The sequence below is a fragment of the Penicillium verhagenii genome (assembly GCF_028828195.1).
Source record: "Penicillium verhagenii strain IBT 33310 chromosome Unknown utg000013l_segment0_segment0, whole genome shotgun sequence".
NCBI lineage: Eukaryota > Fungi > Ascomycota > Eurotiomycetes > Eurotiales > Aspergillaceae > Penicillium > Penicillium verhagenii.
Genome location: NW_026643177.1, coordinates 968,793 through 983,623, shown reverse-complemented (window position 1 = coordinate 983,623; position 14,831 = coordinate 968,793). Strand labels below are relative to the sequence as shown.

The 14,831-nt window shown below is 47.4% G+C and overlaps 4 protein-coding genes across 4 annotated transcripts; all 4 read left to right on the top strand.

Annotated features, from left to right (window-relative positions):
* Positions 1-2,627: 2,627 nt before the first annotated feature.
* N7466_011620 (putative adenosine deaminase) lies at positions 2,628-4,119 on the top strand (the record flags this gene model as incomplete). Its single annotated transcript, XM_057171009.1, has 5 exons — positions 2,628-2,693; positions 2,773-2,915; positions 2,999-3,683; positions 3,799-3,983; positions 4,047-4,119. The coding sequence occupies 5 exons, from the start codon at positions 2,628-2,630 to the stop codon at positions 4,117-4,119; spliced, it is 1,152 nt and encodes a 383-aa protein (XP_057015730.1).
* Positions 4,120-4,907: 788 nt separating this feature from the next.
* On the top strand, positions 4,908-6,739 carry N7466_011619 (uncharacterized protein; the record flags this gene model as incomplete). Its single annotated transcript, XM_057171008.1, has 4 exons — positions 4,908-5,089; positions 5,169-6,310; positions 6,368-6,472; positions 6,525-6,739. 4 exons carry the CDS (start codon positions 4,908-4,910, stop codon positions 6,737-6,739), a joined length of 1,644 nt encoding a protein of 547 aa, XP_057015729.1.
* A 1,147-nt stretch (positions 6,740-7,886) lies between these two features.
* Positions 7,887-8,576, top strand: N7466_011618 (uncharacterized protein; the record flags this gene model as incomplete). Its single annotated transcript, XM_057171007.1, has 1 exon — positions 7,887-8,576. One exon carries the CDS (start codon positions 7,887-7,889, stop codon positions 8,574-8,576), a length of 690 nt encoding a protein of 229 aa, XP_057015728.1.
* A 2,985-nt stretch (positions 8,577-11,561) lies between these two features.
* On the top strand, positions 11,562-14,363 carry N7466_011617 (uncharacterized protein; the record flags this gene model as incomplete). The annotated part of the gene is made up of 1 exon (XM_057171006.1): positions 11,562-14,363. The coding sequence occupies one exon, from the start codon at positions 11,562-11,564 to the stop codon at positions 14,361-14,363; it is 2,802 nt and encodes a 933-aa protein (XP_057015727.1).
* Between the last annotated feature and the right edge of the window lie 468 nt (positions 14,364-14,831).

Genomic DNA, 14,831 nt, shown 5'->3' with positions numbered 1-14,831 from the left:
CAATGAACGCTCTCTGGGCGCCGTGCCCGTTACATCACCTCACCGCTCGACGCGATCTGCACGAGGGGGAGTTTTGATGTGAGGTCTCCGAATTCCCTCCTCCGAGAGATTCCGGCACCTTTCTTGAATCATGGGTGATCAGGCACCGCCTTTATCTTCAATCTGCATGGAAAAAGTCTATCGGATACTTTTCCAGGTTACGAAACTTTATCTGGGAGTCACCAGACATGGAGACATCATCATATAGTACTTATGCCTGCAATGTACGTAGTTTACTTGGCCCCGGATGTTGGATTGAGCGGGTGCATGGACCGTTAACCCGCACCCGCTGACGATTGTCATTGCGCTCGAAGTCGCGTGATTTTGATAATCAAGCAATCTTCAGAAAACCATCACATTTCCTTTCTGGGAAGGTCGTCTGATATCATCTAGAATGCTGGAACATGTCGGTGAAAAGTCGTGGCGCCGAGATATCTGAGCTGAAACCCATGGCCAATGACATCCTGGCACTCATGACTCGCATCGCACCCTAGTAGCCCACCAGCCCATTCCCACCCGGCAACACTTACCGGTATCGCCGTGGAGTCGCTAGGGCTGAACTATAGCAAGCCAGGTCTGCTCTATACGAGTGTCTGAAACCCTTCACGCCCCGCAAATGGCTACTGTTATCTTGATTCCGTTTCGGAGATCGATCCAGGGTATCCCGTGTGATCCGAAAGAGTGTTCTAGCTCAAGACACGTGAGCTTTATTTCCGGCCTCTTTTTTCCTGAAAAGTTTCGCGTTTTCACTGCTACCGTTTCACCATCTGACGGTCTGACTTGCGCGGCATATCGCGGAATCTCCAGCCCACACTGATACATATATTTGAAGCACAGGATTCGCAATTCCCGGTCTCCATACTCCGTACTTTGCCGGCACAGTGGGACATTGCATTTGTTTATTTCAAACAAACCTACGCCGACAATAATCTAGGGGCCTGGGGAAACAGATCACACTAAAGCGGGCAGGCTTTTCGATCTATTTCTGTGGATCTGGGGCTGAACGAAAAAAACAAGGTCTCCACTTCCTCCGAGCCAATCTACCCACATCCACTAGGATATCGGCTATGGACAACGTGGCTTCCAGAAATCTTATGGAATCTGGGACCAACTCCGCCTATTTCTGACACGATTACGTGCAGGAACTGCTGTCAGGCGAATGGATTTTCGCCTAAGTTGAAGTTTCTATAACATTCCCCTTTAGGTCGTACCTGCTACTCATCCATGGATCTGCGACCTGCCTGTGTGTGGCCGCACAAGGCAAAAATTTCTTGAAACAACGTTACTAGTCTAGCCGGCACGGGACGGTCGGCCCTCAGACCGTTTTCGCCAACTGCTCGAGCGCAGCCTTGGCGGCCTTTGCGTCTTCGTCTCGGATGGGTATTAATTCGAGATTCGTGGTTGTGGATCTTGTGCGCGAAGGAGTTGAAGCTTACGGTATCCAGGAATTCTGGATACCATTACCGGCTGCTGCTTGGCGGGTGTACAGGGTTGTGGACGGCAATTTCAACCCGACGATCGCTATTATTAGTATCTTTCCCGTTTCCCCACGTCCGTTATTACATGCATTTTGAACTTGTCGTGTTCGCATATCTTGAAACACTTGAATCCTGAAGCCCGGGTGATCAGTATGAGCACTAATCGGGAGAACTGACAACTGACAACTCACTGTACACAGCCTTGCACACTCATCTATAGCCTTGCATTTTCCGGTTTTTTGGCTTATTTTCTGTCCTGTCATGACCTCTTAGCTTGCTTTAGCTCACTCTGGGTCACTCTATTTAGGTTTCTATTATAAAATCGAATCAAAACATAGCCTTGGTCAAAGCAAATAACGTAAAAGAAACATTTGAAAGCATAAAATAATTCTCTCTTGTTTCTGATTGTGTTTCTTTCCCCCGCTCCACTTTTCATATCGTTAATCGTTATCTGCCGCCCGAGGTCCAATTTATGCGAAACGAAACCCGAATACAGAAATTACAGTCAACCGTCTAGAGTAGGGGGTTGGTTGGGAAGGCTCGGATGCGAAACAAGAAAATAAGATTAGAAAACAAGAATTGAGAAGTCATGGAGTCATGCAAAAAATACATCCGAAGCTTCTCTGGTTCCAGTTCCAGTAATTATGGTCATGAATTCATCAGACGTTAAATACCGGGACCCCTGGGTCAACAAGCTCTCTCATTTGTGCTTGTGCGGAGTATACTAGTAGCATAAAATTCCATTCAATGTGAGACCTATTACCAGATCCGGGGAGCCCTCGCTACCAGACACTGTGTTAGTCAATGAGCTCCGTTATACGTTCTACGATTAGATCCGGGTGGTGCGGATTGATTTCCTTTTCGGAGCTGGAACCATGGAATGATGGGACGTTCGGCCGAAGTCGATTAATGATGAGATAATACAAGTCAACAGCTTAGATATGGTCCATTTTGAGGCTCTGGAAATTGATAGTGAAGGGGACAAGGATAGGAGTTGATGCTGGCGGTGGATTGCCTCCGATCTGATAAGGCAGTAATGGAAGGCGGGCAAGCTCTTCTTGCCCCTCTTCTGTGGCTTCTAAACATTGAACTTCCAATTTGACATGAGTCATGACAACGATGGATTCAGCCAAGCCAGTTGACGAGAGCTTCACAAAGGCGCTACCAAAGGTCGAGGTGAGGCGCATCGTGATTTCTTTGGTGTTCTAGTAGTTTGAAGGGCAGTTAAGCTGATAATCTCCTCACCGTACCCCAGCTTCATGCCCATCTCAGCGGGAGCATCAGTCGCCAATGCCTACATGAGATATGGAAGAACAAGAAAGCAAAAGATCCAGACCTTCAAGTTGAAGACCCATTAGTATTGATGCCTCCAGGCAAAGTCGACTACACTCTTCAGACGTAGGTGAAAAAGAGCCATAACAACTCAACTTCCAAAACCTCCAAAACCACTTCTCAATCACGCCTCTAACCTTGCCTCACAGCTTCTTCCAAGTATTCTCCAAACTCATATACCAGCTATGCAACGACCTAGAAAGTCTAGCCTACGCCACCAACTCCGTCCTCCAAGACTTCCACAACGACGGAGTCCGCTACCTAGAGCTCCGAACCATCCCCCGCGCGTCCCCCAACACACAAATAACCCGAGAAGAATACCTAACAACAGTCCTCGACACAATCTCCGCCTTCAAACGCAGCACCGCAAACAAAACCCCAAATGAACAAATGTCCGTCTTCCTAATCCTAGCTCTCGACCGCGGAAACACCACCGCCGCCGAAGCCGAGGAAATCATCGATCTCGCTATCGCTAACAAGTCGCGCGGGGTTGTCGGCGTCGACTTATGCGGGAACCCGACACAGGGCGACGTCACGATCTACCGCGATGCGTTTGCGCGGGCAAAGGCCCATGGCTTGGGCCTTACGCTGCACTTTGCCGAGACACCGGCTTCGGGCGGACGGGATGAGTTGGCGGCGCTGCTTTCGTTCCGGCCTGATCGGTTGGGTCATGTTATTCATGTGCCTGATGATGTGAAGGCTGAAATCGTGAAGAGGGGGCTTGGGCTGGAGTTATGCATGTCTTGTAATGTGCATGCGAAGTTGATTGACGGGGGCTTTTTGGATCATCATTTTGGGTCTTGGAGACATGAGGATTGCCCAATTGCTTTGTGTGTAAGTTTTGGATTTCTCTTCTTTTCCTTTTTCTTTTTCCTTTCTTTTTTTTTATATTTTTCATTTTGGTCAGTGTCTCGGAGCTAATTTTGCATTTGCTTTCCTCGTCTTCTAGACAGATGATGTGGGTTTTTTCTGTAGCCCTGTCTCCAATGAGTATTTACTTGCTGCCCAGCATTTTGAGCTCGACCGTACCCAGCTGTTGAGAATTTGTCGCAAGTCGGTTGACATGATTTTTGGTGGTGATTCGGAAAAACAGAGATTACGCCGCACCCTTGATGAGTTTGCAGGATCTATGGGGTTAGTGGATTAAGGGATTCAAGCGTCTCAAGACCTCCGAAACTAGACCAGGCCAATTACTAGACGGGCAGATTGGTTCATCGCACGAAACTTTGGAATTGAAGTCAACATTCCAAACCAACTCCCTGATGTATAGCTTGCAAGAATGAAGTTGCTTCTTCAACGCATGCCGTTTGGCATACCATATGTCGCATCCATTCTGTGGAAAGAACCTACCCTTGGGAATAGAAGCCTCAATTAAATCAATGAGCTTCATATCAAAATTCAATCATTGTCGGCAAAAACAGAGCAACCCTGCAATTATAACCATCATCTGCGACTTGGCCGCAGAGCTGTCATTTAGTATGTGCTTGGATCATCGCCTGGAGGCGATCACATCTGACAAAAGTATTTGATGGGGGATTTCCGGTTTCGATAGTTCAGTTATGGTGATGGGGGAATGCCGTGCTTTTGCAGATTGAGCCCCATCGAATCTCCATGTTTAGCCCTCGGGATGTGGGGAGACCCGACTGCTCAGTACAAATGGTCCACCACCCTTCCCGATAAACTACTAGGCTACCGGGAGGCGTTCGAGTGCCTAAGGCAATTTAACTAAATGCCGATTCAATGGCTTAGCCGCCATTACTATAAGAAATTAGATGTCCTATGATTTCCAGTATTGATAAATTGCCGCATCAACTCTTATGTCGACAATATAGTGAGTTGCTGGAAAACAATTGGAATAACTCTTGCGTGTCAATCACGACCGTTGAACCCACGAACTGATCAACCTTGCTGACGAATTTCCCCGCATTTGTAGTCTCGGGACATGTGGGCCAGAATAAGGGGAATCAAGGGGACCCCAGAAACGATCATCTCTTATATAGACTAACCATACGAAATGCGAATATTGAACACATCACAAGAACGAGATCACTGCCCCCAATGACCGACATTGAGATTGAGAGTCTCGGCAGCACCATTGACCACGACAGCTGTGTGGACTCCATCGACTTGAAAGCAAGACATACGAACACGCTCGGCAGCGTTCAACTGCGGAATCCTATCACAAATGACATTATACTCGTGCCGACTCCTTCAAAGGACCCCAATGATCCCTTGAATTGGTAGGACCGACCTTCAAATCCAATATTTCAGTGTTTCTTTGCCTCTCATACCAGAATCTAACATTTGAACTCTTGGTAGGTCGAGAAGCTACCGAGTCTACATTGCCATAATTTCATGTGCAGCCATTTTCATGGCGCAATTCCTAGCGGCTGGACCCAGCGTGGACATGATTGCAATTATACACGATTTATTTGGTCTCACATCAACAGATCCAGGATTCTCATCCGCGTTGTCCAAAATGTCATACGCATTTAGTGGCACCTCTTTGGCCCAGGGCATGTCAAATCTTTTCTACATGCCCCTTATAATCAAATATGGACGTCGACCGATTTATATCATTTCGTTCGCGATATATGGTGGATGTGCTCTATGGGCAGGTCTGGCTGGGACTTACGAGCAAGAGCTGGCAGCCCGACTCATCATGGGATTTGCAGGTGGCTCGGCTGAATGTCTCGCACCTCTTACCATCGCCGATATTTTCTTTCTCCATGAGCGTGGCCGAATGATGAGTTACTACGCCGCAGCACTGTCTTGTGGCGTTTCCGGCGGCATTATTCTTTCTGGGTTGATCACAATCCACCAAAGCTGGCGGGTGATATACTACGTCGCAGCCGGAATGATTTGGGCCTTGGTCATCCTCATCACCTTCACCATGCCCGAGACAGCATATCAACGAACCTACCCCGACATTGCAGATCTCACAGAAGAAACCGAAGCAGACCCAAGCAAAGTCCAAGTTTCCCATGCCGAGACTGGAATTCCAGATAAAAAGACCTATGCCGAGTCAATGCGCCTCTTCAATCCTAAATTTACGGATGAGTCTCTGCTAACCCTCTTTTGGCGTCCCGTGCCCGTCCTGTTCCTTCCATCTGTGATGTGGGGAACACTTTGCATGTCTGTTTGTATCGGCACATTCGTGGCAGTCGTCTCAAATTATGCGACAGCCTTCACGAATACATATGGATGGTCAACATGGCAATGCGGCATGGCTTATGTCGCCGCTCTCATCGGTGCATTTGTTGGTGTTTACGGCGGAGGCTGGCTCTCAGATAAAGTTGCAGATTTCTTGACGCAGAGACGGGATGGTATGCGTGAGCCAGAGATGCGTTTACCAACTATGACCCTGTCTCTGATTCTTTGCCCATTGTCCCTGGTACTCTACGGGGTTGGCATTCAAAACTCTTTACACTGGATTGTTCCAGTTCTGGGCCTGGGATTGCGTAAGTCTCATCAATATCCTTTCTTCTATCAGAAGCCTTTACTGACAGCTGTCGTAGTTGGATTCGTGATTACACAAGTGAGCAATATCGCTATCGTGTATGCGGTTGATGCCCACAGGCCAATTGCGGGTGAAGTGGTCGTATCGCAACTCAGCTTCAAAGGTATGCATCCTCCACACACAGAAAATAAGAACATCAATCTAACCCCTTTAAGCGGCCTTTGGCTTTTTGCTATCTTTTTACACAAATCCATGGATTGATTCAGCAGGTTATATCAACTCATTTGGCGCATTGGCGGGTATCTGTGCGGCCATTTTGATTCTGTGGATTCCCTTGTTCTTTTGGGGTAAACAGATTCGAGTATGGAGCTTGGGATTGAGAATTATGAAGGGTGTTCGCTGGGGCGAGGACCGAGAAGTTGGAGAGTAAGATATCTGTGAATCTCGAATTTTGCATGTTAGTTACTAGGTTATTCTTGCATTGATAGATCGTATAGACTTCATATGTATGGTCCGCGGGTGACCAGCCCTTCCCAGGTGGACTTCGGGAGGTGCACCACGGGGACAAAGACAATAGAGTTGGAAAGATGGATAGATATGAGTTTCACGGATGGCTGTAAATAAGCAATTTGAATTGGAGATTTTGGAGTTTTACTCGCGCAGGCGTCCTGTCAGTTCTAGAAAGATCACCAGAGTTATTGAATTCCTACGTGTGCAAGACCTGTTGCTCGAATAATCTCGGGATTTCTGATCTAACGTGCAGTATGAGATCACTTTTACGTCTGGTTACATTATAATCTTATGCTTAAATAGTATGCATAAACTTTATCAAACTTTAAATATGTTTGTTTTGGGGCTCTCGTTTCTTTCCTGTTGCAAAAAGTACCAAAACATGTTGAAAGGATTACATGCCTCGTGATCCTACTTTGGTGTCATAATCGACGTCTTTGATCGACTTTAGATATGAGATAAGAGTGAGAAAATCCTATCAAAATCCTATTTAGGCAGCGGAGCGGGCTATACTACCGTAGTGGTCACCGCATATATTCCAACTAGGATAAGTACATATTGAATTATGAGTCGGCGAATGTCAACCATGGAAGTTCACCACATATCCTTTTTGTGAAAAACACAGTCTGCAGAATAGGTCTAGTATCTTCCCTCCGACTCCCCTTCTCCCCATCTCCCCTTCTTCTCTTCTTCTCTTCTTCTCTCCTCCTCTTCCCCTCTTGCCATTCATTTCTTTCTCATTCATCTCTCACTTCACCATCGATATATATCATATATCAATCTTCGAATCATCAAAGGAAGTTATCCCTTTGAACCCATTCAACTACAAGCCTTCCAAGGTTTCTCCCCTCCGAGGCTTCACTCCGAGTCACCTTACAACCTTGGAAAATCTCACTTCAAGCTCTCTAAATCATACCTTCGAAGCAGCTTCATTTCCCATCCACCCCCACTCCTAGGGTTCACAGAATCTTCATCGCGTGAAGCATACGGACCTAGGGGTGCGCACAAAAAGTGCTTTATATTTAATATATAAAATTACAGCTCTGATTCCCATCACCGCACTCGAGATGAATCCGGACGAATTTCAAGACTTTTCTTCGCCGGAATTCTTTAACTGGCTTGATGCCATGTCCTCGAACAAAGCGAACATCGATCCGCGAACCTACGAAATCCATCAAACTGCATGGACCCGATTCCCGCGATGGAATTCTAGGCTTGTTCCTAAAAACCTCGTGCGACTGGGCACAAGAAACATTGGTGTTTTTGTTCAAAACTGGGTCCGCAACACGACATACATCGCTGAGACAGAGGGGTTTGACCCAGTTACCATCGAGGACGTTGGCGACTTTGAAGGAACTGACGAGACTATGTCGGATTCAGGCGAATTGGATGAACTGAGAAATCAGTTCCCTCTCCAGCTGGAGGCTGTGCCTCCATACCCTAAGCAGTCTGACTCCCCCTGCAATGGAAGTCTGTTCGAGACGCATATGCAGATATACAGACAAGACGATTATTGTCGTCTGTCTGAATGGAGTTCGGGTCGAACAATGGACAGCGAGCCCCTTTTATCGCAGCATCGACGAAACTCTGGGACGAGGAGACATTCTGCATTGTCGTCCAAGTCACCCACAAAGCCTTTGACAGGCTCTGAAAAAGAGTCTAATATCGGAAATGTGATTGCAGGCAAGTTCCGACAGGCTTTTGTCCAGGGCATGGAGGCTTACCAGGGCTTCATCCAGAGTCGGATCAGGAGATGAATGACGGGTTCCTTCGGTGCCTTATGGCTCGGTGAGTCAAGAGTAAACTCTTCCGACTCTGCAGATTCCGGAATTTCGCCACAAGGCTTAAAGAATCACCAAAGAGCGTGACAGAGCTATGAATTTGGGCCAACTTAAGGATTGGATCCTAGAATTTCTGAAAAGGCACGGAATCCTTGGAGTTGACGTTGAGGTCATCAATACTGTGTTAAATCATGAGCCTCCTTCTTTGCATGGCAAGCGAGCACCCACTTGCCACAGCGTTGAAAAAATGCAAAGGGGAAAACATAAGACTCCTTGATCAGCGTTGCAGTCACGATGGCGAATGGTATGCCCATTCTATATGGGAAAGGCTCAGACCAAGAAACTGCCGACAATCGCAGTGATTGTTGACCCGTGGACAAGTGGTCTCACCTTCGTGTCCGAATGCTCTCTATACTCGCGCCGTTCGGTGCAGCTAGTCGGCATGGAATTCCTCCCAGGAACCCTCTCCCTCTCAGGTGGGATCTCCTATTCAAACCGGGATGAGATGACTCCGCAAATGGGGCATTCGATCGGAAACGTGGCTGACACCAATGCTGGAGCGCTTGGTGGGTGGGTGAATTTTACCCACAACGGGCTTGTCCACCGAGGATTCCTTAGCTGGAGGAAAAGTTCAAGCCCTCCAAGATGGAGGTTGAAAGCAATGAGGAAGATAACAATGGGTCTCCAGGGGCTTCGCCTGAAACTTTCCGGCTCAAAATTCCGAGTCCGAAAAGATCAATTGAGAGCGACAGTGTATCTGATGTAATAATGGGAAGGGCCACGCAAGATCATTGTTGGGCCGCCTGGGTGCTCATGACTTTCAAGGTTGTATATTTAGAACGTTCTATGTAGCATTTTCAGAAAACGGACTTTTTGCTTGACTCACTTGAAATCAACCCGCAGGGTGCCCGTAGAACGCTTGAAACTTTTTGTTTCAACTCAAATTATTACCTGGGCGCGCTATCAATTGATCGTAAATGAGCGTCGCGTGGTGGACGTTGGCAGTTTTGGAAACCACAATCAATTGATTGATTCCGGGGTTCTTGCCCCGCTTCTCACCTTCTTTCCTACCCCGTCGCGCAGCACCCCCCTTTCCCGCCCCCGACGCTTACCCACTGGACCTGGCTGGTCGTGGCTTCTGTAAATTTGAGAAAGAACATTTTGAATGACTGGCAAAGCCACGGTTCAACCCGGGCTGGCCCGTCTACGCACAGACCTTATTCGGCTACAAGACGGTGCTATTGGATGGCTACCTCGCGATGCCTTGCAAGTTACGAGGTACAAGTAGCAGCTCATAAGTGAGTCTGCAGCCCGCTGGCGTTTCCCAGTGCGCCACAGTCGCTGGGCACCGGCGATATACGCGTATTAAAAACGAGAACAGGATGACTTAAGATGGCGGTGCCCGCTGACTTTCGACCAGGGCCAGGCTAATACGCCTTCTCAGGTTGCTTACGGCTTATTGTGCCTGCCTGGACTCTGATGAATTTCTAGATTCTACATTACTTCGCCTTTTCCAAGGTTCAATCACAAGGTCGATGGTGCTCTGCGATACTGCTCTTGGCTGTCGTAGTCTCTGATTGAACATCGATACCCGGTCGGTTGCAGTTTGCTTGTGGTTCGGCCTTCTTATTCATACTTGCCCGCCATCAACCTTTCATAAAATACCCAAATGTCCGAGTCGGAGGTTATCGAAGTGGTCGCTTGTGTGGCAGCAGGTCTGATATCCGTCACCTTCATCGTTAGATCCCAGCCTGACAACGCTGACTGACACGCTCCAATCTCCATCATCTAGTCATCTGTCTATATGATAACGAGAGCCAATTTCTTCACTCAGTCAAGCAGAAGTGGACACAAACCACAGAACATCATGCCAGGACCGTTGCGATTTGGCCTGACGATGTGGATAAGTCACTGCAGCGTGGAAAAAAAGAAATTCTAACGCGCTGGAATGATTATGCTGCTCAGCTAGGTAGCCAGTATGAAGAAGGCGACGTGATAGCCCGTGAAGAGATGAAAGACATTGCCACTTTCCTTCACCGAGGGTGGCTTGCTCGTATACCTCTAGTTGATTCACATGCTGAGTTAGATTTCTTATTGCATGTTTCGGAAGTCGGTTGCGGTCGTGTTATCTCGGCGCTACAAGAGCTCTACAGCCGACAAAGACCGATTGCACTTCCAGCGCAGAGAGCTGTGCCGATTGACCCGACGCTTAAATTAGACTACTATATGAGTCTAATTAAGGCGCTTTCTAACTGGGGCTTGGGTACCTTATCCCTACCAAGCTCACATCAATCCCCTGGCCAGATACCAGAGAGTAGCAATTTCTCTCACAAGTTGTCCAGTATATCTGGAAGTCTGCTGGAACTACAGACAGATTTAATATCACTACAGCGGGACGTACTTGTCAAAAAATCACTGGCGGCCTTATGGTCCGTCCTCAAAGGACGAAAGATGCCGGTCGGTTGGACCCACAATGAAATTAAGACTCTGGAATCATGGTCGGAATTGCCATCAAGTCCCTGGCAAGCACCACCGCAAGAGAGGGTTGAGAATAATCACTTCTATATATCACACCCGCAGGAAATTTTCCAGTCTGCTTGGACACTTAGTGAAACGAAATCTGAGCAGCCGCATCTTGAGCTCCAACAGCGCGAAAGTCCAGCGACTGCCACTACCGAAACTTCATTGCCACTCCAGCATAGCAGAAGTGCATCCTATACCATGGAAATCATGTCTACAGAGTCACCCTCGTCAACTGCGGCCAACGCACTCACTCCAAGCGCTATACCGATCGTTTCCTCTCAGTCTCTCCGGTCTCTTGGAAAAAGCAAGTATTATGCCGGCTTTTGCAAAGGAGCGTGGAAACTACAGTCTGGGCTTGGTGGATTTAAGGTATACAGTGAACCATCAGGGCCCTTTAATTCGGAAAAACAGTGGCGTTGCTTGTCTTGCTCCTTTCAGATGCCGACCGCACCGGGCATGGATATACACCACCTGAAATATGACGACAAAGTGTTTCTTGACAAGAACACCGGAATAAGATTTCGATGGCTATTTCTTGCGAAGAGTCACATGGTGACCAGATCGCCAAACCGCGGTGCTCTTGGCCAATACCAAGGGCCCTTTGGTTGCGTGTTCTGTCCTCGAGAAAGAAATACTCCCACAGTCCCCTTTGGCACTCTAGATGACCTACTCCAGCACATCGGGGCCACGCATCGATCTTTAGAGCCACTGGTGGCCCTGCAAATGACACAGTGTATTCTTGGAAGGGTTGCAGACCCGGAGGAAGCCTTCGATATCAATATACCTTCTTTCTCCACAGTCAAAGGTGGCCCTGACCCCGACACAGCTTCCGATGACATGATTAAACAGGAATCACCAATGCCCGATGTGGAGAGAAACTATTTGTTATTAACTGGAAAGGAAATAGAGGAATCTCAACGCGCGGAAAATGATTTATCTCCATCTATGATCAAGACAAGATCGGCCGGGTTGGATGTCGCAACCCCTTGGGATCTCAACACAGCCACACTGCCCGAAATTTCTAAGTTGGATTCACCGAAACTGAGACATGATCTTTCAAAATCGATACAAGAGACTGGCGATTGCAAGATAAACCAACCACAAAGCAAAATTTCAGATTCGGCCAGCCTTTCTTCCGGAGATGTTTCGGACCTGAGCTCCACACAGACTACTATTACTCATCCCGAGCAAGGCGACGACGACGATAATATATCCAGCTCACACGTCGGAGGCTTGGATCATATATTAAATGCAGCTGCCTACTACGACGCGCTTGACTTGCTTGAGGTTGAAACAGCAGAAATTTGTGGAATTGGATCAGGCCCTCAGATACAAACGGAGAATATAGACGATTGTCTCAATACTTTGAAGAGGGCGAGAGATGGCTTGAATCACCTCATATCACGAGGTTTCTGCGGAGAGACACTGAATATTTTGGTTGAAAAGCCATCGCGACCGAAAGTTGCAAACGTCGTTCATATATCGCTTGATGAGCTGAATCAGCTTATTTCGACCATCGAGCTTGGTAATTCATCCATCGATTCCGGCTCAAATGGTCCGGATATCCATTCAAAGTTGATGGAAAAGCTTTTCGATGACCCTTTGTCGGAGCCATCTCTTATCATGAAAATGCCGAGCTTTTTGCAATTTCTTAGCATAATCATACCACTTGGGCTACTTTCATTCTCGGGTTCCCATGTGTGCCGATTCGATATTAATGTATGGGATCAAGTGATGGAGGAAATTCCTGTTGGGTTTGGATATTCCTTCTCTCTTCGGCAACTAGCATGTTTAAAGGATTTTGTTGGTGGGCCTGCATGGGTCCTCGGAAAAAGCCGCCCAACCCCAGAAATAGAGCGAGGTGGGATGAAAGTTTCCCTGACAGTCCAAGATCTTCATGAGCTCTGGGGACCAGTCTCGCTGGTACGAAGGGCACCGAATGAAAGTCTATTAATAAAAACAGAAAGGGGATTTATTGTGCCCCTCCAAGGCCAGATCACTTTGGATGATGATTGTTCATCAGAAGTCGAGTGCCACTGGACAGAAGAAGAGCCGGTTTCTCTCCAACAACAGCGGCAGGTCTCATTAAGCAGCACGTCACGACTTTTGATCGGCACCCCCATCGTCAACATGAGCGCGATGAAATCAAACCCTGAATGTGGATCGCAAATCTCTGAAATCCAACAGGGAATATGTGATCTTCTCCAGTTTCCAGGGACCTGTAACGAGTACTTTAGCATGGAGGGCCACGATATTCAGTTCTCCGGAGGCCAGTACGTCAACCTGGGACTGGTGATAAAGCACAAACGAAACCCAGCGAGAACACTCAAGTCTGCACTCATCGCGGAATGCCTCAAGCCAGACACTGACATCAAGCCATATCTCAAGCTATCTATTGGGCTAGAGATCAGTGCATGTACTGGAAACGCCCAACGTGTGACTCTGTGGGATGCATTACGCTTGGCACAGACCAAAGAGAATGATTTCGGTGCGCCACTCAAATGTGTTCACGCTATTGCCGATCCAGCCTGCATTCAAACATGCTGGACCCGTTACACCTCCTCTAATATGGACTCGATATACAACTCCTTCCCCGCTACCGTCCTAGATCATGCCACAGCACGGCAGATCATCGTCAACTCAATTATCGCACTTCAACGCACGGGGGTAGATCCAATGCAAAACCTACAAGCGTACTGGCCCTTTTCAGATCCGCCCATGACGAAACGCATAGAGCCGACACGCTCTAACAAATGGCTCGACGTGATCTCAGACACACGTGATACGGCAGCATTTGCAGTCATCAGCCAGCGCTGCTTAGAGTTCCACGAGGCAGGTTTCAGGCGATTATGCTCATATCCGTGTCAGCAGGCACATATCCGACATAATAGTACATGTTTATCCATTTGGCTTCTGCCTCGCCCTGTGTTCCAGCGAGAGCGGGGGCTCAGGCGTCTTCAAATTGGCAATCAAACTTCGACGCAAGAGTGTGACTTGAGTGTTTTGTCTTCAGGTAGCACGTTACGGGTTGGGAAAAGAAATCTTGTTGTAGCGAAGCCGTGGCAAGCATTTCACAAGCCCATGATTGCTACCCCTGGCTCGAATCCGCTACTTGGCGTGGGCCTGGTATGGGCGAGAATTCCGGATTTTCGAGAGCAGGTCAATCCTGATATCAAGGGGGGCGAGCCTATTGAAATGGTGATTTGCTCTTCGGAGACAGGGAGAGATATTTTACGATGAATGAGCGAACACAGGAGTGTAGATTCCAATATTGTCGGCGCACTGAAACTTGAGTTGCTACTCACAAGTAGCTATTTTAAGTTGTAGTTTTCTCACATGCAGCAAGGCTACTAGTAATATGACATTTAATCTATTTTACTATTTTACTAAACCCCTTCAATGTTCAGAACACATTCTGGAGCTTTTCAGCGAATTTTGGAATTAATTTTCCTAGCATAAAAAACAACAACAACATGCGTGTGGATCAACACTCAATGAAACGCAGGACAACAATTAATGTCAAGTTAATTACATGTATGGCAAAATCTTTCCTCGTTCCACTGGTAAAGTCCGGGACAAAAAACCACGCGTATATGACGTTTAAAAGACTACGAGAAAATTGATAAAATATTAATTCATAAGTATATTTTTGTTGAGAAAATCATCAATAAAGATGAAGTTGTTTATTAGTGTTTATATAGAGTATTT